The sequence below is a fragment of the Centrocercus urophasianus genome, unplaced genomic scaffold (genome assembly GCF_019232065.1).
Source record: "Centrocercus urophasianus isolate 14NV4802_14NV808 unplaced genomic scaffold, USGS_Curo_1.0 seq_10, whole genome shotgun sequence".
NCBI lineage: Eukaryota > Metazoa > Chordata > Aves > Galliformes > Phasianidae > Centrocercus > Centrocercus urophasianus.
This window is the reverse complement of record NW_024884142.1, coordinates 86,071,456-86,095,855: the sequence shown is the minus strand read 5'-3', so window position 1 is coordinate 86,095,855 and position 24,400 is coordinate 86,071,456. Positions and strand designations below refer to the sequence as shown.

Genomic DNA, 24,400 nt, shown 5'->3' with positions numbered 1-24,400 from the left:
ACTCAACAAGACAGTAATACTCATTCAGAGACACATACATGACTCAGGCTCAGCTCATCTGCCTCTACATACATTCTTTTTATTTCTGTTCAATCAGTATTAAAAAACCTTGGAGTAGCAAGTTTGGTCTTTGCTTTATTTACCAGTCAAAAGAAAGATTTATTCATCTGCCACTAATGTAGATTTAACCCATCATCTGAGAATTGGACTTATCTTTCTATTCCACACAATTGTTAATATGAATAGTCATGAAAATAGTGAAGAAGTAAATTATGAGACTGTGCCTTCTCCTGGAGCTGTGTAAATTCTGAATCAGGAGTAGTTAACATGTACATTAATTACCTGGCTCTCTTTACTGCTTGTATCTGTGCCTCTCTGGGTAATACTCTTGCCTTCCAGAGCTGATCTTATATTTATGTGTAAAATCTGGAACACACACAAAGAGCTGTAGAAGCAATGCAGAACTAAAAAAGCTGGAGAGCAAATCTACTTGCCTTATTTTGCACTTTCTTTTACTGTTGTCCTATCCATAAGATTGCAGAAACTAAGCAGATACCATGTTATGCCTGGCAGCCTTCCCTTCTAGGGATCAACATTCTTCTGTGCCTGGGGTAAACATGTTAGTAGAGGAAGGACAAGTGGGAGATTTAGAGGTATGAGAATGAAGTTCACAATTTAAGTACCCAAGTATGAAATGGCTTTCTAGGAAAGCTCTGAAATGTATCCACAGAGTATTCTGATTCTGGATTCATCTGATAACTTCTAAGAGGTTTTCCTTATCAGTCATCAAGAGAATGGGTACGCTGAGGCTGCACGTTTGGCATGGTCCTAGAAGTGTGCAGCAGCTACAGCCAAAGGCTGCACGTTTGGCATGGTCCTAGAAGTGTGCAGCAGCTACAGCCAAACACAGATTAATATTCAACTTCTATTGTTGCTGAAGCTTGATCTATTTATTGATTTTAAAACTAGATCAGTATACCTTGAATTGGTATTGAAGAGGCAGAGAGCAGGCTTTAGGTTCCCACAATGGACTGAAGCCTGGAGAAGAGGAGCAAGCAGCCACATGCTGCCCCACTGACATCTGTGCATCTGCCTGAAATCCAGGAATAACAAAGAAAGGCAGCCCCTCTGGAGGTAATGAATGACTTGGCATACTGCAGACAGATCTGTATATGGGAAGAAAGGCCAAACTTTCATAGAAAGCTGGAAGTAAAAGATGACACTTTTAGAAACTAATGTAAACCTGAGCTTCCTTAAGTAAAGTATGCTGATGCATACTTGAAGCTTGAACTGCATAAACACTAGAAGGAAATACCATAAGAACAGGATTATTATTTTTTTTTTAACAGCCTCACCTTTTGACCATATCTAACCTCTTAAAAAAGCCAATTTTCTGCTTGCTTACTTATTCTGTATTTTTACACACACTTTTAAATCTATACATATGGAGCTAAAACTTCTCAAGAATTGCTTCCCACTGGAAATTACTCACTTTTCTTCATTCTTGTTTACAAGAAAGGATAGCTTCTATATTTACATACTAGAAGACTCTGAATTGGAAACATTGTGCATTTTAGCACACAATATTTAAAATTTCTTGATTAATACAAATAGTGCACACAAACAAGCATTACCAGGTGCCCTGGGTGAGTGCTGTCTGCTGCCATAGACTAAACTCCACACCTTTTCCTGTTAAAACCTATGCAAACAAACAAATGGGAACAATAGATTAGCCAACTGAATTAGACATTCCCAACCCAGCACACTGCTGCAACATGTACTGAGTTTAAAGCATCAGCATAGGGAAGATGAGAGAAGAGCTGGGCTAAAAGCACAGGGAGTACTGTAAGCAGTGATAAGCTATCACAAAATTGGTGACTAGTTATCAAGAAGAGAGGGTTCTCTGTCCTTAAAAGACAATTACTGCATAATATTGTATAAAATGGCCTCAAACACAACGCAAATTGACTTTGATGTCTTGTGGTGGCAAGGAGAAACAGACTGAGTATCACAGGATGTCAGTCCATTCCTTTGCCTGGTCAAGTAAAAACATTTATGGAAACTAAGAAGCCCATTTACCAAGCTTGCAATTTCAATGAGGGAAGAAAATATTTCTTTCTCTGCTTTTGCACTTTTTCCACGTTATTCCACTCCCAGGTTCAACCCATTGATTAACCCATCAGTTAATAAGAAAGAAAAAGTCTACACTGCACCATTAGCCAGAAAGACAATGCAGTCCTTCAAAACCTTCTAAGGTAGACATTCCACATCAGGCACAATTCACTGCTCCTAAAATAGGATCCTGGCCTCCTTGGATTGTCACTGGGAAGAGACAAAAGTGCTTCCAGAAGGTTGCACCTGGATCGGGAGTTTGAAGAAGATGGTAGGAGCACACCTCAGACTGCAACTGCACAGTCACACAGTCAGTTGGCTCCTACTCCACTTTCCTTTTTCTTTTTTTTTTTAATTTAAACAATGGCAACAGAGGGATTTCAGGCATGACCCCACAGCCCAGGATGCACACCACCTTCTCAGTGGTAGCAATGAGCTCTAGGTGCTGGCATACTTATCGTCTGCTGCACCTCTACTCAAGCAGTCAGGAGCTCTCTGATTTCACTTATACTGAACTATTTCAGTATATGGCAAAGCTTCCAAGCTGGGAGCCAAATCTCAGTTCAAATAATCAATCACAGATCAGCTGGTATCCTGTGGAGAAGGGATGTCAGAGGTTGAGAACAGTAGCTTTTTGGCATTGCTCCAGTTTGTCTTCCCCATTTCCCTTCTACTGCAGGAAAGGTTACAAATGATCTGTGTCTAGTTGGATACACTGGAGATAAGACTTCAGATCCTCTAAAGAAGAAAACAAACCAACCTGAGAGCTGTGATAGCTCTGAGGATATCCACATGAATTCAGGCACATCTAAATTAAAAATACAAAGAGGCTGTGGCTTCCTTGCTGTCTGGGCTTCCTAAGGAAGGGTGGACCCATTTCCAGATAGCATAGAGTTGGGTGGAGAGAAGGAGGAAGACACTAGCAGCAACAACATCATCTGACCCAAATCTTTGCTCTCCTTATCTTAAAATACAATGCAAAACCAGAGCAAGAGTGAATGCCGAAGACTCCAGCATTCCAGGGCTGCACATCAATCAGGCTTTTCAGGCTAAAGTGTATCAAAAACCAGGAACAAGACAACAAATGTTAGATGTCAGGACAATGTCTGAGTTCTGGCACAGCCAGAAGACAAAACATATTGAAATCCATGGCCTTCACATTTACAGTCTCCTGAGAAGCTCGTGCTGCCCATTCCCAGTCCCCATGTGGCAGAGGAGGTTACAATGCAAACAATAGCTATATTGGGGCAAGGCCACTTAAATAAATGAGTCCTTCCAGCTTTACTCCGCTGACAAGGGGCTCCAACAAGGTCCTATGTGAGCAAGGGGAGCTCAACCTGCAGCAAGGCCTTTTGGTAGCAAGGATTTCAGGATACAAGCACCAGGAGAGAGCTGCTGTCTGATGCCCAGAGTGGGGGGGAATAACTTGCAGAGCAGCACAACAGACAAAAGGCAAATGCAGACCTAATATCAGAACGATAGATGGTTGAAAGTTCTCAGGACTGGGGACTAATCCTTGGGGATTGCACAGCCCAGGGCCCCCTGCTGTGAGGCCATCACACCCGCTTTGCTGGAGATCAATCACTCTCATGCTCAGAGAACCAAGAGAGATATAATAGCGGGTCTCATTCAAGATCTGTGTCTGGGAATCCGTATTTAAAAAGCAGGCACACAACAGCATAATCACAGCCTCTCCAAACTGGTTGTCCCCTTGCAGTACAACAACCAGCTCTCATACTTTAGGACATTCAGACACTGCAAGGAACCAGAGCTGAGCCGGGAAGAAGAACTGAAAGAGAACAAGGGTGGAAGTAGCCCTGAGAGGTGGGCTGGAAAGGTGCATGCTGGACACAGGCTGTGTACAGAAACCCACTAGAAATGAAGTATATCACGCTTTTGTTTTACTGTTACAGATGAAGTTGTTATTTTTCTGTCAGTTGTTTCGAGCAGTTTTAATGCTAACTGTAGATACCTTGAATCATCTGTGTGTACAGGGCCAGCATTTACACTTTTTTTATTTTAAAGACATCATGAAATACAATCATGAAGTACTAAAAATGGTAAATGAAAACAGAGTTTATATATCTCTTCAGTGCTGGACTGTTAATAAAAATGCTGAAGTAATGACAACAACTTTAAACGTCAGTTTATAACAACAGGAGTTTAAGACTAGGGAATATTATTCTAGACTTTATATACCTAAAATATACATGAACTTAAACATAAGAGCGTTGTATTTCTTTGACAGTGCCAGAATAGAAACAGATCAGGTCACTTTTTACACATAAACTGGGTGAAATGAAAAGCTGGACGATCAGTTTGGAAATCAGTAACAGCTATAAAAATCGAGGCATGTATTTGGCACACCAAAAATCCAAGCATCTCCACAAAGCTTCAGTTACCCCTACACAGCCTCATAAGGGCTTCATAAGATGACTTTATCTGCCTTCTGACTTTTGAAACATCTCTGTGCTAGTCAGCTTCTTTCTTCAGGGGAAAAACACAAGTACAGATTTCAACCTCCCTCCTCTGTTGCCCATAAGAAGTTAGCATCTGGCAGAAGACAGACAGGCAGACTCATGTTTTGCTCTTAAGGTTGGTCCCAGTTTTGAACTGATCATTCAGGAGGCAGTTCAGGCTCCATCTGAAGTCCTGACTAGTGACAGCTGAATCTGCTGCACTAAGGTGCCTGTGGACCAGCATAATAGATGCCAACTGGACTATATCAAAGTTATAGTGCTAGAAACTATTTGGAAGCACTGAGTTACAGGTCTTCTTGAACACACATCAACATTTATTGCAAGTTCATGAAATTTGCTCTTTTAAACCGCCACTAATGTTAAACGCATAGAAGTTTACAGTTCCCTAATTAAACATCAACAACCTTTTACATGGTATTGTTCATTACTGAGTTTAACACTTATGACTCTGAGATCATAAGCTTTTAGTTTCAAATACTGTGGCTTCCATGTATTTTCAAGATACTCAGTCCCTCTGTATTGTGTAGAAGACTGTTTCAATGCAAATAGACTTGAGGCATCAATCTCTCCTCACTTCGCCTTAGCTGGATTAGCTTGAAGCCAATAGATATAAGTTAATTCAGTGCACTTACTGAGCTGTCTCAAATTCTTATGTATCTCTCATTTAAAATCTATTAGTTCAAGTTCCATGTTGCTTTTCAGCTGCAATTGATGACAATGCCAGATAGAGCAACATCTGAACGACTGCCTCTCCATTAAGACATTTTCTTTTGGTACAGTATCTTTTCCCAGTACTGTTAAAATTATTACACGTTGTGAAACTTCTCTGGCACGTGACACCATCAAGAGATGTCAGAGGAGAGTTTCTTGAAATCTCATTCTACAGCAGCATGCTGTTCATATGGGACATATTAAGCGAGGTCCTTACAGAAAAGAGAAAGCAGCAGAGTTCACCTCTTGGCAAAACACTCCAATCTGAGCATTTTTCAATTTTATGATGCTTTGCCTAATACTTCCTGAATCACTTTTTTCTTTTACAGTGTGTTTTTTTTTTGTTTTTTGTTTTTCTGTTTGGGTTTTTTTTTTTTTTTTGTATGTGTGTGAAGATAATGTTAAACAAAGAAGATAAGAATGACCCACTACTTGTCATTGATGTTACAAAGTTCATGCTTTAGAACAGGGACTCAATGCTGCCTTTTTGAAGATCATACTATTTCAGTGCTATGCCAGATAAAATCCCCAAGTCATGTAGCTACAAACTGATAGAAGTATCCGAAGTAGAGGCAATATAACACTGTACTCATTATTTCTGCCCTATTTAGTGGCAAAATACTGCTGTGAACTGTTAGAAAGCTCACGCATTGTGTTCTCCAAATGGAATTACGCATTTCAAAATGAGAAAGGAACAGAGACTATGCTACACAAGTTGTATTTCAAAAAGTCTAGAAAAATGTGAGCAAGAACAGAGGAAGACCTGCTTCTAAATGCAGTTTTACAGCTACAAGAAATACATGGAAAATTACTTGCCTTCAGTGTATTTTAATGTCAAAAAGAGCTATGTTTGACACATAACAGATTCAGTACTATGTCAGGAAAAAAGTTAAGGTACAAGGGCATCCAAGAAAAGGCGATAAATAAACAAAAATTACTGTCTTAAGGATTTTGAACTCTACCTCTTCATGGTCACTGCAGCCACAGCTGTCCTTGACCTTCACACTCCCCACCAGTCTCCCCTTGTTGGTGAGACTGAGGTTCAGCACAGTACCTCTCCTCAATGGCTCCTCTGTCACCTGGATGAGAAAGTTATCATCATCAGAGGGAATTTATCATCAACTGGCATATTACTGGCAGAAGTGAAATTTAATACAGCTTGCCAGCATGTGGAAAAAATTTGAGGTCCAATTCAATGAAGTCAGTGTGAATTTGGTCTGAATCAGCCATCTGCTACCTATATTAAGCAGCATAATATTGTCTATATAAAGAAATTCTATTTTGATCACATTTGACATTTCTTACAGTGCTACAACTTTGTCATTTGTCAACCTGCATATTCAGATCTCTCTCAGGATGACTGCTAATATTCCATGTGTCAAAATTAGAGGTGTTCCTAATCCAAAGCATTTTTAAAGGAATACTTCTACATCAATTAATAAAGAACAAATTCTAGATTAATGTAAAACTATGGATATTAATTTTCTTAAAGAACATAAACAACAACATAAAAACTTTAAAATTCCCTTATATTAATATAGAAGCTTCCAACCCACGTACAAACACTTTGTAGGTTTCTGCGTTCACAGTGACTATATATTAGGCATGGTGTTATATTTTGAAGGGCTTACTTTAAATTATCATACCATTTTAGTTAAAAACTGAAAAAACTGATCTCTCTATTACTCACACTACAAATGTGATTGCAATTTGAAATACAGAGCCTATGGGCAACACAGACAACTGAGGTGTCTAATATGTAAAGTAGTTTTTTCTTCCTGAGGTATCAGGTTCAAGATGCAAGTCCTGCTCCCAGGAAGATTCTCATTCAAAGAATTCATTCTTAAAGAAAAGATACAACTAGCTCCAGAGACACCAGCAGATTACTGCCCTCCTACATGAAGTCCTTCTTTCCTCTCTTCAAATCAAATAGATGTTACCTGGAAGACTCTGCAGCAAAGCCTTCCCACTGTCAATCTTTCCTGCAGTCTTCATGTACCAAGCTATGCATCATCACCATCACAACAATTACTGAATACCCTGCCCAATTCAGTAGAGCATTTGATGTTCACCAGCTTCCCGTGGGACATGGCCATCTTTGGCAACTCTTACAAAGGCATGTCTTAGTAGGATACAGTAGTCCTTGCTTAGATTTCAGAGTGGAACAGGATCCCAAACTCTGCTTGTTTGCAGCTTCAAGCCTATAACAATGTAATATTTATTTTTCTCTCATGGGGTTTTCTAGAGATAGAGTTATGCCTATAGCTTCATTAGCTTTCAACTGTCACTGGAACCAGCCCCTATTCTCTTTTACTCTCCAGGAGTCTTGTTTTGAATGGAATTCTGAAATCCATGCATTAATTGACAGAGACGATGCCCACACACACATTAATATTAAACTTACTCTCTTTCAATAATTGTTCCTGGTCCAGCTATGTGATTCAGAAAGAATAAAGAGGTTAGCAGGGAGGCAATGTCAAAGTCACATACAACAGCAATAGTTTTCTAGCCCATTTCAGTCTTTTCTAAGAGTACATTGCACTACCACTCCTCATCTGCCCATATTTTTTTTTTACTACATCAGCCCTTAAGAACTTAAAAAATATAATGAAAATATAAAGCAAGTCTTCATCGCTTACCTCACCATTATTTAATAGCATTTATTAGTAGAAGCAGTAAGGAGTTTCCTTATGCAGTATGCAGTTATGGAATGCTGGCTCAGAATAAATCTCAATTTTGAGCAAACCAGCTCAAAACATCCTGTGTTCTGCAGATGTGTTCAGTAGGACCCCTAAGGCCCACGTCTTAGAGGCACAGCCGTGTGTGACAGCTGATGTGACAGGCACTATGCAAGTGTTACACGCTGCTTTGGCAAAGCCTCTCTGGAGGTCAACTAAACTATCAAAACATCATTTTTATTTCAGGCTTACTGTTGTCTAACAGATTTATTCCCTAGCATGTTACAGACATCCCTCACAGAAATTGTATTCAGTCAGGTGCAATGGTTAGAAAGAAAGCTGGATAATAACACATGGCAATGGTCCAATTTATTTCTTAACCCTTTTATTTTCTTTAGATTGTCTAGCACTGCATGTCTTAACTCTTTATAATTAATAGCCTTTACAGCGCACAGAAAATTCTTGAGTTGCTCTCGTTACAAATGTTTAGAAGGAATCTGGCTCTAAATTGAGTTATGGGTTTTAAAGGATCTAAGAATGAGTTTTATTTTATACCTAGGCTGCTACTCGTAAAGTAACCATGTAAAATCATATTAGCTTCTTCTGTTGAGTTCATACTCCTACTTTCTTCCTGTCTCTGGGATATACAAGCACTATCATGGTTACTCCCAGAGAAACCAAAATGGTTTAGCATACGATACTCATCTTCTACGTCCCTTCAATATGAACCTAAGAACAGTTAATGCCAGACTTTTTCTGCAGTGATTCATGGAACACCAAGTATATGATTTCACATCAGTCTATGAAATCGATCTTCTGTTCACTACATCAGATAAATCAACACGATCAGCATAATAAACTACCATCTATAGAGAGATCTGGCATTATGGTACCTACCAATTATGACATACTACACAGTTCCAGCTCTCAAATCCACTTTCTCTGATGGATGAGACCAGTAAGCGTCTCCGTGACCCAATCACATCTGTCATTTGACTAAATGCTGCAGTTACACAAATACAGTATCTGAAATCCAGTTTCTCAGTCACAAGGTTTAGGACAATATTTTACTTACACCTTAGAACTTTTCTGGGTAAGCAAAACACAGAGAATTGTATTTCCATTTATGCCTTTGAGCCTTCTAAATTGACTTCATCTGATCCTACAAGCAGTAAGAACACATGCATTCCCTATGCCTTTCTCTATAGTAGTGCTACTTCTCATTTCCATACTTTGTTGGGAAACTTGCAGTATTGCACAGCTCTTTAAGGCCAATTTTATAAATCAGGATTTTATATACATCATATTCACAAATTATACCTTTCTTGTCATCACTGAAAAGCAAATAGCATCTACTTACTATTGTTTCCCCTTGTATTCTCCAGTATTTAACGCTGCCTACAAAGTAACTGCCAGAAAGGGCAGTTTAAAACATTTTACTACGCTATATACATAGATTCGTAACAATGACAGCACAAGTGCTACTGACCTCCACAACAGCATTTCCTTTTTGTTAGGATTTTGTTAGGATTAATAGTTGAAAATACTCCCCAAGCACACTACGCTTGCTGCTCTTCCAGATAACACTTAATTAACAGTTACAGTCTTCCCACTGTTTCAAGGCACTCACCATGTTCAGAACAGAAGCCTGCTGAGTGGATAAAGGGAAGTGATGCACTCAGAAAACATGGTGGCAAACACACTTACCCCAACACTGTCAATCCCACAAGACCTGGCTTCAGAAAAGGGAGCGTTTCTTTGCAATGCTTTATTTCTGAAGATGATTTATACTGAAAATTCAAGTTCCAGTGCCCTAGGGCAAAAGTTAAATTAAGCATAATCCAGTTTATGAGCTACACGAAAAAAAAAAACCAACAAAAAAAAAACATTCTGGACAACATCTGGTTTTCCTATGTGTAATGGCTTTATGAAATGTATAAATATTACCCTTCTATAAAATACCCTTCTCATTCTAAAACGCAATTATAATTCATATTTATTCAGGACTTTCTTGTTTAGTGTCTTAAACATACTTCTGAAAAAAAGACACAGGATGGTCAAATTAAAGATTTATTATAGCGTTTTTATTAACAAACTTTCATTGGAAAGTTCTGGGCGCATTAACATAGGAGGCACATTGGCTTCGATGTTTGGCATTTGACAGTCAACAGAATTGCACTTCACTGCGACAGCTCTGCTACAACAGTGTGAGTTTTCACGGCAACCCTCACAGTGAGCCTCTCCTGCTGACCTATTCAGCAGGTGTTTTTTAGCAGCTTGGTCACCCTTCAAAACCTGGTCATTCTGCAAAGAACACTGATCTATCTTGCTCTCGGCTTTCTTTTTCTGCTTTGATATAGAAGCTTTCTTGCTTTCAACCCCATTGGCTTCTGTGCCACCCTTCTCATCACACTTGTCCGCCGTCTGACAGAGGCCCTTTTGGTTGTTAGATACGCTGTTCTCACATTCAGAGCAATGCACGATTAGAGGCCCTACATTTCGGCACAGAAACTGTGAGGAGCTCATCACCTTTGGAACCGTTCTTACGTTTTCCTCTGGGTTTTGGTGAGCATCTGTCCTGTTTACTCTTTGATGTGCCTGAAACTGTTGCACTGACTGGAGGAAAAAATTTTTTGGCAGCGAGTTCTGTGTCATCGTTCTTTTGAGCCTTCCTTGAAGGCAGCTGCAGTGGAGGACATGCTGGACAGGATGCACATAACCTTCAGTAGTTTGCTGCAAAGTATTTATGGGAGTCACAGAGCTTTGGATCTGCACGGCCCCAGCTGAAGGAGAACACTGGTAACAGAAGGGATCGCTTAGCTGCTGACATGAGTGTGGGCTCCACTTTACTGTTACCTGCTTATACGGATCCGGGCAACTGCACTGCCTGTTCTGAGAGAAGAGTGGGCACAGAGCATGTTGGTCAATAGACGACTGTAGCACAGCTGAACTAGCAACGTTTTTAATGCTTTTGCTCACTTCACTATTATACACTGAATGCATAGGCATACATGCGTTCTGGGGCCTGCTGCTGAAGAGTTCCGAGCAGATGTGAGTTTCTTCATAAGTCACTTTCTCTGCGGGGTTACAGATACCTGCCTGTGATGCCAGTGGCTCCAGCTCATAGTGCTCGTGCTCCATTTCTGGCTTCTGACCTCTGGAGTCCAGCTGGTATTTGCTAATGGGATGTGATTTATTTTGACCTCTTCCCCCCTGGGCTCCTGAAAAGGTCTGAGAAAAGGCATTACACCGCAGTTTTTTTGGTAGCGGGATCTGGCCACAAGTGCCCTGAGGTCCAAGGCATCGGCACATGCACTGGAAGAAAAACGTTGCAAAAGCCCAACTAATGCACATGATTAGCATCATGAAAGTGCCAAGCTGCGTGTATGCCAACACTGTAGAGGGCATCATCATTGCTCCAGCTACAAACGTCGTCAATGCAGCCATCGCAATAGCAGAACCCATTCGGCTTAGAGAAAAAATCACTTTTCCCTCTCGGTCAGGATCAGGGGCTAAGCGATAAGCTACTCCATAATGAACAGCAAAGTCTACAGACAAGCCGACAGCCACAGAAATAGTGACAGATTCTAATACGTTTAGCTCCCATCCAAGAAGAACCAGAGAACCTACAGTGACAAAAATAGTTCCAGCGATTGAAACTATCGCATAAAGGCTTATAATAATGTTCCAAGTTGTAAGAAGCATTACACTAAATGCAACAGCAACTGAAAGACCCATGGCAATCAGAGTACCATCAGAAAGACTGTCCTGTAGATCATAAAATTCTAAATTACTCACAAACCAACCATTGCTAAGACCTTCAGGAGCTGAACTAAGCTCACTTGAAATCCATGAGTCCACCTCTTTGTAGAACTGATGCATTTTCTCATAAGCCAGTGTGAAGAGGTAGGTGCTTTGGAACTCCAGCACCACTGCCCTGATGGTGTCATTCAGGTCAAAGCGAGGCCCTGGAGTTTTGCTATCCAAATGGTACCCTGTGCTTCTTTCTAGCTCCATTATAGCTCTCTTGATACATAACTCAAAGACTTCTTGTTTGTATGGAAAGCTCCAGTGGCTGCAGCAGGGGTAAAGAGATGGCTCATCACAGTCCTGATTTTCCATCCACTGCTTAAATGTTTCAATAAAGCAGCTTGTGAAGTCTTGTTCTTCAGTCTGATAAAAGAATGTTTGATTTCTTAGCTTCTGACAGAAGCGTAAAATCCAAACCTGTGAAGCCGGGCTAGCAATATTAAAACTGCTATCTAGTTGCAGCTTCCCTTTACTTTTAGGATTTAAAGGGTCACCGTTATCCTCAGGTGTGACACCCCAGATCACCGTAATTGGCATGTGGAGCTCCTCTCCGTGGTGGACACGTTCAAACATGAAGAGCTTTTTGTATTCTGCATCGTATCGTTCGAAGGGGTGAGACGACCTAAATACCTGAAACTCAGAGAGCTCCAACGACGGCAATTTCATCTTTGGATTTATACACACAATATATGCTCCACCAATTGTTAAGGCAAGGAACCAGAAAAGCCAAATATAACGAAATTTGATAACAATGCATGGCAAAACTTTTTCAAAAAATATCCTGGATGCTTCTGAGACTGCAAAAATAACCTTGTGGAACATTTGGCACAACACTGTCCAGCAGTTTTTGTTGTTGTATACCCTCTGCTGAGGTTTTTTAAAGCAACTGAAAATATTGAGAAGATAACGTTCATGTAACACAACTACAGCAGGTAGCCAAGTAACCATTAAAACATAATTTACCAAGATGGCAGTGCCTGCATAGACACCAAAACATCTGATTGCTGTGATATTGCTGACATAATTAGCATAGAAGGCAGCCGCGGTGGTAAAACTGGTGACAAACATGGAAAGAGCAGCATGCTGCAACGTGATGCTCACTGTCTCAGAAGTTCCAGCATGAGGTTTATCAAATTTTGTGTAGTTCCAAACATCACATAAGACAAAAGCATCATCCGCTCCGATCCCAACAAGAATAATTAATGCAGTGAGATTCATGAAAGGAAAGAACTCAAAATTAAATACTACTCGATACAGAAAATAAGAAACGATCAAGGAACTAATTATTGCAAACATAGTCATCAGCGTGATAAACATGGACTTCGTGTACACACACATAACTAACAGAACAATTACAATGGCTATGGCAGGATACACAGTATCCATCAACAGGTAATCCTGAAACAAACTATGTTTTATTCCAAACTCAATTCCTGTGACGGTTGTCACACCATCTGAAGAGTTCCAGTTCTCAAAGTTATCAAGGTAAATACTCATCATGCTTTCTCCTTTCTCAGTTGGAGAGAAGAGCATGCTATATTTTAAAGCTGGTAAGACATAATCAGCTGTCTTTGGGCTTAGAAAATCCTTGTCCACTAGATAGTGAAGGATCTGGTAAACAGCATTGTACTTGGTACATTTGCGAGGCACATTTGTACACTTGAGTTGGTCCTTCCTTTTGGCATTCATATCCCAGCAGTCTGGCCCCAGGGTTCCATTGTAATAGTATTTGGCACACGTGCGAAGCAGCTTTAGGGTGTGAGAGACGTCTCGTTCTACAATTTTTTGACATGATGACCTGTTGTTTAGGATGGCAATATAGTTGCCCAGTGTCCAGCTGGGACAGCAAGAAGCAGCAGTGGCTCTCTGGCAGAGATCACCAAACTGGGAATGGGATCTGATCTGTATAAAGACAGGCAGGGCAAAAATCCATTTTAAAGTAATAATGTGATTAGAAACATTCACACACAAATCCTGAAGTGATAAAAATTCAGCTTACAATTTTTTTTTCTGTTATCATTTATAAATTCCTCTTTCTTTGCATGTTGTTTTTGATCAGCATCCTCTTACATGAACCAGACTAACCCAGCAGTAACTTAGCACCCTGACTTGTCAAAGGATAGAACTGGCAGAAGCATTTAGACTACTGTAGCTCTACTGTTAATGTTCCATAATTTGAAGATGCATTGAAATATATATATATATATTTTTTACAGACTGAGGACTGTTAATTTTCTTCTATTATCTCATGCTACAGTCCTACAAAAATCCAATCAGCTATACATCAGTGAAGCTCCATCTTGCTTGGAATCACATACTGAAGGTCCTGAGAGAGGCAGGGACTTACCATCCAGAAAGAACCAACGTGACATTTTTTACGACTTCCACCATTTGACCTCTCTTCTACAATCCTCACTTCACAAGTTACTTCTTGCTCTGCAGCTGACACATTTCCTCTCAAACAAGTCAGTCTGCTACACGTCCCGAGTGATGCATGGATTTCCAAGGTACAGAATAATGCAGCTGTGGCATAAAGTCCCATACAATTAGCCACGTTGCACTGAGATGGCAGTTGTGCCTCTGAATGCTGCACCCGCTGTGGGAAGAAGCCCCAAGGCCCAGCAAAGGAGTGTAGGAGCAGCAGAAGATGCAGCAGCAGTAAAGCTAGAGGAGTTATAGGGACAAACAGGCACCACATGTAGATGCAGCAGAGAGATCCTGGAGTGGAGAACCTGTGTGTCAGCTCAAGTGAATGCCTAGGAACTACTATCAGAGCTTCATGAAAATTATAGCAATTTTAGCCTTTTGATTAAGAATTCCTTTGATAAATGAGCATTACTCCCTTACACAGACATTCTTCTTTCACTTTAAGAATATTTCAGATTTACTGAAATAAATGTAGGACTAAGTGTAGGACTTCACCAAATAAGCACAAGGCTCTTTAAGGTGAAATGAAGACATCTTTAAAGTAGAATTATAACTGCTAAGTAACAAGATTGTATGATGGAAATTTTCTCATCTTGGTAAAACTCCATCTTGACAAGGCACAGAGAACTAAAGTCTTAAAAATTTCATGTCTGCTTCTACACTGGCTTGTATGTGATGATTGAGAATGAACTCTTCAAATATTTAGATACATGCATAATTTCAGTCTTAATCAGGTTGCATATAATGCATATTAATAAATTCACTAAATCTATGTGGTCAAGAGTTTATAGGATTGGGACCAGAAATCATTATCCATGTATATTTCAGATCACCTAGATTTAAAACACACTACTTTGCTTTTCTAGCAAAACTGCATGGGTTTATTATTAGCAACCATTTATAATGCAGACAAAACCCTGCACTTGGGAATTCTCAGGACAGTTATAAAAACTTTAACATGGACTTAATTTTGTCAACCAGTTTCTGAACAATAACAAACTGGCATTACAAAAAAACAGGATAATTCACATTTGATTGTTTCCAGATAGAAACACTTACACATGCAAACTCAGGAAAAACCGAACAACCTTCTAAACAAAAGGAAGCACTGGAATAGCATATCTGTATTTTTTGTGGCATGCCTCCAAGTTTATCTTATGAGGACATAATAGACAAACCCTAGGGTCAAGCAGGCAAACTAAGAGGAAAGGACTGCATTGTCTTCTCTGCATATTCACATCAAAATGGGACAACGAAGTTTATATGCTGTTCTTCAACACTTGCTGCAGGACATAAACATTTACTTGTAAAATAACTGTTGCCAAAGATAAAGTAATATGAGCTAGCAGCTGGAAATTAGAAATTAAAATTCAAAATTTAGCTTGGGATAGCTTATTGAAATACTGTGTAAAATGTTAATATGTTGTAGCATTGGGCTTTGTTAGTGATCCAAAGGTATCACAAAGGCCATTTTGCTGTTGCCAAACTCAGTCTGCTGCTGGCAAGATTTCCATTTACTTTGGAACAACAGAAGAAACTGAGCAGTGCACATGCTCTATCCACAGGCAGACCTGCCTAAATGGGTATACACAGCAACAAAAATCACAACTAGAAGTTTTCTGGGAAGCAGTCTGAGGAGATTGTTTACAGACTTTGAAATCTATAAAATAAATGTTTATGGTTTACAGGAAAAACATCCTGCAAGGTGAAAGAAAGGGCTTGTCTCATCCAAGTAGTTAAAAATCAGAACACCTCCTACAGCTATTTTGTATATAATACTTCCATGAAGATCGTAGGACTAGCACACATGCAGAACAGCTGTAAGATGGAGCCCGTGAGTGTCAGAAAAATATACAGTTAAAGTAGTTACATGCAGATGGGAACATGATTAACACAGGGGATATACTGTTAGCTCATATTTAATGAAATAACAGGCGTGCTGAAATCCTGCTTATCATTAGAAAATTGCATAAACTATAAGCCTTATATTTCCAGGAAATAGCATCCAATCAATGACGGACAGAGAAGAGTCTGTGAGACTGGGAGGTCACACAAGTCATCAGTTTCTTCTGACAGCTACAGTGCAAGTTTGCATTCTCTCTAGAGTCTGGTAATTAGCAGAACTTAGCATTCAAAACTGGGGCTGATCTCAGCACTTCATGAGCTCTAAAAGGTGTTGTTACAAATGCTCTGAAATTGTCAGAACTGTTTTTAAAAAAAGTTACTTTAAGTATGAAACATTAAAAAAAAAAAAAAAAAAAAAAAAAAGCTTAACATCTTCCCTAATTTTCACTGTTGCAAAAGTTTATTCTTAACCACATTTCCTGACTCAACCAGTCATTTGATGACTCTCTGCCTCAAATAATTTGAAATGGAGCTGAACTAGTTTACATACTGGACTTTCTTCTCCTGGCTCATTACGACTGAAAGAGATAAAGGTAAATAACATGAGCCATCATGTCAGTGCAATAATCTCTGATGAGGGCATAAGGAATATTTCATGAGCATGTGAGGACAAAACCCACTTATACCAACAGAGGCCAATCAGAATAAAATGCATGCCAGTGGGCTTCTAGAGAGATTCATTACACAGTGTTTCACTACAGCTCAACACTCTAAGCAAGAAAATGCCATCTGTTAGTGAAAGTACTTTGGGAATCTGGCAAAATAAAGAGAGTTGTCTGAGAGGCAGTGATAAACAAATTAAGAATTAAAGTATTCCTCGTGAAAGAAATGTGGTATATTAAATGGTTGTTGTTCTGGACAAGAAAGAAATCAGTATCTCATCAGAAAATCAGTTAATCCATATTAATAGAAGAAAAACTTATTGCTTAATTTCCACACAAATTTGTTAACAGTATATGTAAGTTTTACAGTTATGAGATAAAAAGGCATTCATTTTCAGAAAGTGACAAGCTTATAGTTTAGAGGTGTGCCATCTGAACACTCACTTCATTTCAGCCAGTGTCAGCTAACTTCCTATCAGCTGAAACTGGACATAGTTTTCAATCAGTGTGCTAGATTATCTTCTAATACATATAACAGAAGCCATAGTAGCCAAAATATCTGCTTTCACTTTCTCAAATTTACAGAGAATTTAATGTTACTCTTACAATATCATTATCCAGATGTAATTAATTGGGCTGTTTATCTAGCTACTATATCTACGTTCTTTCATGTTCAGCAGCCAACATGTTCTCTTTTGACCCCATAAATCTGACAGAGAAAACTGCTTATACTATGAGGATACCTGAGTGAGGAAAAGCAAGAAAATACACTATGGAAAACAAGGACAAAACACAGGGAATAATATTCAGAGAGGAAACAGCAATTGTTAAGATAGCCCTTTCTGCACAGAAATTTCTAAAAGCAACCCTCCTCCACCTCATTCTGGATGGCATTAGTAGCAAAAACAAATTTCCCTGTACAATTTTGCAGTATAGACAGCTGCTCTTTAGTTTCCATAAGCAGACTGACCACTCTACAAGGGTGCAAAGAACGTGGAGTGTTTGTACATCCTGTTGGACAATGGGCAGTAAAATAAACTCTCAAATAAATGCTTCTTGTCTGCATGTAAGACAAATTAAACAGCACCTTGACTTACCCTTAGGTTATCTACATTGCACATTGACTTAATTGCATTCAAATTCCACAAATTCTCTCCTTCTGTTGATGTAAACACCACTCGCGAATAGCGATCACCTGAAATTACACGAGAAGGGTTTATGGACTATTTGTGTGTGTCTGATATCAAAAACCGAGACAGAATCCCAGCACTCAAACAATGCCAGTGAGATCCTTTTCGGTCCATGGGAATCCACCTCATTTTCAAAATCATCTATTTATCTGTAACACTCAGTCCACATGAAAGCTTCGTTTTACTTAAAGTGCTTATAGTAAATACAGCTTCTTAAATATTACACGCCACCTAGAAGCTCCACAGACTTCTATTCAAGTAGTCTATCTTCTGAACTACGACAAACAGAAAAAAAATCAGAAGATCTAATCAGCAAACTATCAAATTTTTGGCACTGCAAAATGGTAGCGCATAGATAATAGTAATCAAAGGCTAATTTAGTAAGGCATTTTGGAATATAAATATTAATTACAAAGATGTTTCTACAAGACTGTTTTTGCTTTAGAAGCAAATGACTGCAGTAGAAGTTTTTGTGATAGGCCATTTTGTGTAAGGCCATTTAAAATAATTCTACTATTTAGACACATACAGCTTAAATTACAATTAAATTACACTTATTAGAAGACAGCATTTAGGAAAGAAAACGTTTACCTAGTGGCAGCAAAATCTTTATGCATAGCTAACAAAAGAACCATACATACATGCACAAATATATGGCATTATGACATGTAGTAACACAATATGGTACCCTGGGTTAAGAAACTTTATCACATTAATTACAATACCCCAAACCCAAAAGGCTGACTTTTTTCCCTAGTGGTGTGAAATTGCAGAGTTGTTGCCTTTCACAGAAATGCAATAAAAAAGACTTGGGGATGGATACTGCTTTATGATCTCTGACTTTCAGGATCAAGGAAATGGATCCTGGAGAAGACTAAGAAAGATACAAATGATCAGTATGGGCCAAGAGGAAATCAATTGTTTTGTTTACATAGCTAACTGGCAAACTCCCACAGAAGCATAATTCCTTCACAACGGCCATAACTGAGATGATGCAGAAACAGTAATGGAAAGAATGAGACTACACAGGAACAGCAGGCAGGGTCAAAGTAGTTAATTCTGCTTCTAGTTACAGCTATTGCCTGGTAGTGCTTCTAACAAATTTCCACTTCCTTATCTAATAACTGCTCAATTTAATTTGGTTCTGCTCATAGAAGCAGAAATGACAACACTGTTCACAGCCCCTCATTTAGATGCAAAACTTCAATGTAACTGAAAGAAATCATAAATCTGTTATTCACCCGTTTTTACTCATCAGTGTTCTCTAAGATCAATAAAATAAATAACTTCACTATTATGCTTCACAGTTATTCATGTTCTGTTATCATCTTCAAATACAAAAACAGCCACAAAAGAGACCACACCCCAAGGCACTCTCTGAATAAAGACAAGTTCTACATCCATCTGTTAATGCATGCTTTCTACCAGAACAGGACTTACTAAAGTGTTGTAGCACGACTTGCAAACAGTTTAATAAAGATTTCTTTTGTCCAATAGTTTAACTTAGACACCTTCATAAGCCTCCATTACTTCTGGGGGACTTTTTTGGTTGATTTGGTTTTGGTTTTTGTTTTGTTCTATTTTAAAAAACACTCTAAATTCTGGGCAGGATATGACCTGTAGTCTTGTAGAAAAGACTAATATAAACATACAGAGGAAAACTATTCTTAGTTTTCTTTTAGAATTGATGGCACAGACAAAACGTATCTTCACTAGTGTGATTTAAGTACTGTGTTTTCCAACCGGACTTCTGCAAGGTCTTTGATGTGGTCCCCCACCTCATCCTTATCTCTAAATTAGAGAGAGATGAATTTGAAGGGTGGACTATTTGGTGGATAAAGAATTGGTTGGAAGGTCTCTGCTAGAGGGCTGTAGTCAATGGCTTTATGTCTAAGTGGAGGTTGGTAACAAGCAGTGTCCCCCAGAGGTTTGTCTTGTGACCAGTGCTCTTCAACATCATTATCAAGAACATAGATGAGGAGATCGAGAACACTCTCAGCAAGTTTGCTATGACACCAAACTAAGTGGTGCAGCTGATGCAGCAGAAAGAAGGGATGTCATGCAGAGGGACTTTGGTGAAGTGGTCCTTCACCAAGGAAATGTGGGTTCTTGTGAACATAATGAGGCTCAACAAAACAAAGTGCAAGGTTTTGCATTTGGGTCAAGCTAATATACAGCTACATACACAGACTGAGAGAATAACTCCTTGAGAGTAGCCCTGCTGAGAAGGACTTAGGGGTCCTGGTTGATGAAAACGTAACATGAGCCAGCAGTGTGCACTTGCAGCTTAGAAGACCAATGGTATCCTGGGCTCCCTCAGAAGAGGGGTGGCGAACAGGATGGGGACTGCTCCCCTCTACTCTGCTCTCAGGAGGCCCAAGCTGGAGTACTGCATCCAGCATGGGGCCCCCAACACAGGAATGATGTGGAGCTTTAGGAGAGGGTCCAGAGGAGGGCCACAGATACGATCAAAGGGCTGGAACACCTCTGCTATGAAGACAGGCTGAAGGAACTGGGCTTGTTCAGCCTGGAAAAAAAAGGCTGCAGGGGGACTTCATTTCGGCCTTTCAATTTTAAAGGGAGTTAATAAGCATGAGAGAAATCAACTTTTTTCAAGGGTAGATAGTAATAGGACAAGGGGGAATGATTTCAAACTTAAGGAAGGGAGATTTAGATTAGATGACAGAAGGAAGTTTTTTACTGAGAGAGTGGTGAGGTGCTGAAACAGGCTGCCCAGAGAGGTTGTGGATGTCCCATCCCTGGAGGTCTTTAAGGCTGAGTTGGAAGGGGTTGTGAGTAATGTGATCTAGTACTTGATCTAATGGTTGGCAACCCTGTCTGTAGCAGATGGGTGGGAACTTGATCATCCTTGAGGTGCCTTCCAACCCAAGCTGTTCTATGATATGGTTCTATGATATGATATCTATAGGAATATATAAAACATTGCTCTTACAATGGTCAGCATTATCAACAACAGGATGCCTTTATGGGAAGTGGAACCACTTTAAGAAACTAACTGCTTCCTAGGAAGAACCAACAGAATATAGCAGTTTAGAACAATTTCAAAGGCTTCTGTGCACATAACGAAGTGTTTGTAAGCAAGTGAAAAGTATTTTCCTGATTGGGTATAAAAGAGACAGAAGAGCTCAAAAACCATTCAACTGGGAGAAGCTTATTTGCCTTAAACAATTTCTCCACTTACTTGGAATATCACAAAAAAACGTATCCTTGTGAAAGTTCCATTCTGCTTGTCTCTTCTCTCTTTCATAGTGATCATCTGACCATCTGTCATCTTGATGACTAAAACAGAATAAATGGCTTTAACTCACCTTAGAAATTGTTAAAAAGTAGTATCTAAATAAGTAACACATCTTAACAACTCTTATGTTACAATGTGACTTTTGTATTCAAGAACAGAAACATTCACTGTACGTTTTGCTATTAGACACTTCAGAGGATAATATCTCATTGAATCCAGTACTAAAAATACCTGTGTTTCAGAGAGGAACTAAAATTGACAAACTGTTTTAAAGAGTTTATGATGTGAAGTGTCTAAACCCTTGAGAAACGTAGGTGTTCAGATCCAATATTTATTGATACATTGGCATTATATACAGTAACTTCCAAGAGCAGTATAGCAAGACTTATATATACACAAAAACAAAACAAAACAATAAATCTTTAATACAGATTCTTACCTTTTAGCTTGCTCGTCTGCATATTTAAAAGGATAATTCGCTAGTGTTGCTTTGTACCCTGTGTTTTTCACCATATTGTTCCATGTAACCAGTCTCTGTCCTATTGCCGTCCCCCTTGGTTCAAAACCCTAAGAATTATAAAATCCCATTAATACTTTTCAGTTTTTAGCTCAAATAAGGAAGTGTAAACACAATCAAAATTATGGAAAGTTTCTGTTATGAATCATCATTACTGCAGGCATCTGCTCTAAAAGGAAAAGGCTTTATAATGGGCCAGTCTGACAAAACAGTGACCCACTACACAAACTGAGAGGGAATTATGAATTCTTGCACATACGATTTACCTCCCTGAGAAATGGTGATAATTCAGCCTACCCAAATGTTCAGTTTACTTTTCAGAGCAAGGGTGCTCATAAAGTCCTCTTCTGCATCTTAATTATTAGTCTTTACTGATTAAATATGATTTAAAAACATTCAAATCCATCTTCTCTATTTTTCCAAGAATAAGGCAAGTCTTTAATTTCAAAAGTGATGTTGAAATATGAATTGAATAACTCAATTGTTTTCAGTAAAGAGCCATTACATATGGACCTGTACAGATATATACCAAAAAATATATATATAACAATAACTTACCCATATTTGAGGATAATAATTAAAGACAATTTTTCCATAAGGCTAGTATGGGTAAGATAGCCCAGGAAAAATAAAAACAAGCACAATATTTAACAGAACCCGAAAAAGACTACTTTCAGTCTTTCAATATGGATATCATTTCATCCCCAGAAGGCGCTTAGAATACCCTTTCCTTTAATAGATCCTGGCCCTCCCTCTTTGAAACTTGATTTAGAATGTATGGCTTGTGTTGCATTGTGCTGTACCTCTAAAACTGGGATGAATTTACATTATTTAATGTATAGCAGCTCTGCTGTAAGTCACATGAGATTTGATTAGCAAAATGAAGAAGTAATTGAAATTCATGGACAATGCACTCTGACAGCAACAGCATCTTAGTATTATCAATACCGAAACAAATTATTTTCAATTATATTTTCTAGGGGAATTAACAGGTCTTCAACATCTCATTTCTTTCATACGTCCATTAGACAAAAATTGCTTCTGTAACCTTACTGCTGACTAGAATCTCTCTGGAAGTCAACCCCCAAAGAGATTCAAAGCACAGGGAATCTCTTCTGGCAAACTAAGAGTCAGTGGAATGCATCAGCTGCTGTACTTGTATACGTTTTTTACTGCTAATATGGAAAAAACAGTAAACCAAAAATCTTATTTGACAGCACCAGTGACTAATATTTACTTACCAGCAACGGATCAGAGAAATCTGGGAGATCTGGAACTAATATTCCAACCAGTGCGCACACCACTATTAACACAGTACACATGCCCAGGACCACCACAGGCCAGTCAGCTATCAGAGCAGCATAGCTGCAGGGAGAGGAGTATGGAAAAAAAGATGTTACAGAAATTAAAGTCATGCACAAAAAAACCCCACTTGCTTTCATATCTCCCTCCTGACTGAAACTTCCTACTCATATAAAAAAGCTTTCCATTTCAGCCACAGGAAAAACAACGGCTTTAATTTAGATTTCCTTTATGCTGCTACAGAGGTGATAAATTATGGGCTACTGAAAGGCAGACTTCTGTTGTTCAGTACACGTTAGCTATCACAGCAATCGTTCATATAACATTTTTACATTAAAAATGCAAAGCAAGCATGTGTGAAACGGAAACTGTTTAAGCCTGGATACAAACTTTCAAGATGAATATTTCTTTCTTAATCTTATACTTAAATTCTGGCACGGATATTATCCAGAAAATGGATGTTTCATTAAAAATTTCAGGATAGAAAACATTACCATTTCTTATTTGAAAGTTTCAGCTTTTTAAAGAAAAATATCAGAGGAAAAACAGATTTTGAAGTAGAACCCAAAAAACCCATTTCCATTAAATTCAAAACAGTCACTTAAAAGAAATACTTGAAGCCTATACCCTAAATATCCATAAAATCTGTTGTAAATTCAAAGGTGAAAGGGAGTTGCAACATGATACATAAGCTAATCAGCATTCATTTTTTAGTCTCCTAGAATAATGTACATCCTTAGATTTCACCTCCCAGCATGTGCTCAACTTCTAGAATACAAAAAGTTTTACATATTTTGGAATATATTTTGATTTCTATTGACAAAAGAGCATGAAATCTAAAAATCTTAATTTTTTCTTTTCTTTTCTCAAAGCAAAGAGTTAACTCATTCAGCTTATGTTCCAAGGGTAACATTCTCTAATCTGGGGATCAAAGAGCACAGAAAAGTCCCACAGAGTTTAAAAGGTATTTAAAAATAATTGTAGGCTATGAATCATTCTGCGCTAATTGTCTCTGTACACACTAAATATTGATCATGAAGATTTATACACCACTTCCTCCTCAACTTGTCTGCAATGTAACATGAAAGTAAGTTTATAGCAGTGCTCTCTCTGCATTTACTTCCACTATTTTAACAGATTACGTTTCCTTTTCAGTTTCAGACCAAGCCATTACCTAATCACAATTTGATTATTCGCTGTATAGAAACTTTCCACCCCATTCCTAAGATAAGATGTAATGCCCAGCTCCTTCCTCACTCCAGGAACAGCTTCTCCTTTTTCTAACTTTAATACCAACAGCTGTGAGCAAGTTGACTTCCTAGCATGTGGAAGTAGGCAGGCATGGTCAAAGGGTCCAAACATAGCATTAAGGAGACAGGAAGTCCAAAGTATGGGGTGTATCCCAAA

At 38.8% G+C, this 24,400-nt stretch overlaps 1 protein-coding gene across 5 annotated transcripts in view; it reads right to left on the bottom strand.

The window, feature by feature from the left end:
- Positions 1-10,043: 10,043 nt before the first annotated feature.
- The window catches only part of DISP1 (dispatched RND transporter family member 1), an 85,591-nt gene continuing 71,234 nt past the window's right edge, over positions 10,044-24,400 (bottom strand). For all 5 annotated transcript variants that reach the window (XM_042823934.1, XM_042823961.1, XM_042823953.1 and 2 more), the window contains 5 exons: positions 22,933-23,056; positions 21,614-21,741; positions 21,118-21,215; positions 17,823-17,920; positions 10,044-13,693 (listed from right to left, as the gene is read on the bottom strand). In XM_042823934.1, the coding sequence (XP_042679868.1) occupies positions 10,055-13,693; positions 17,823-17,920; positions 21,118-21,215; positions 21,614-21,741; positions 22,933-23,056 (4,087 nt within the window). In that variant the 3' untranslated portion in view covers positions 10,044-10,054. The remainder of the gene's footprint in view (positions 13,694-17,822; positions 17,921-21,117; positions 21,216-21,613; positions 21,742-22,932; positions 23,057-24,400) is intronic.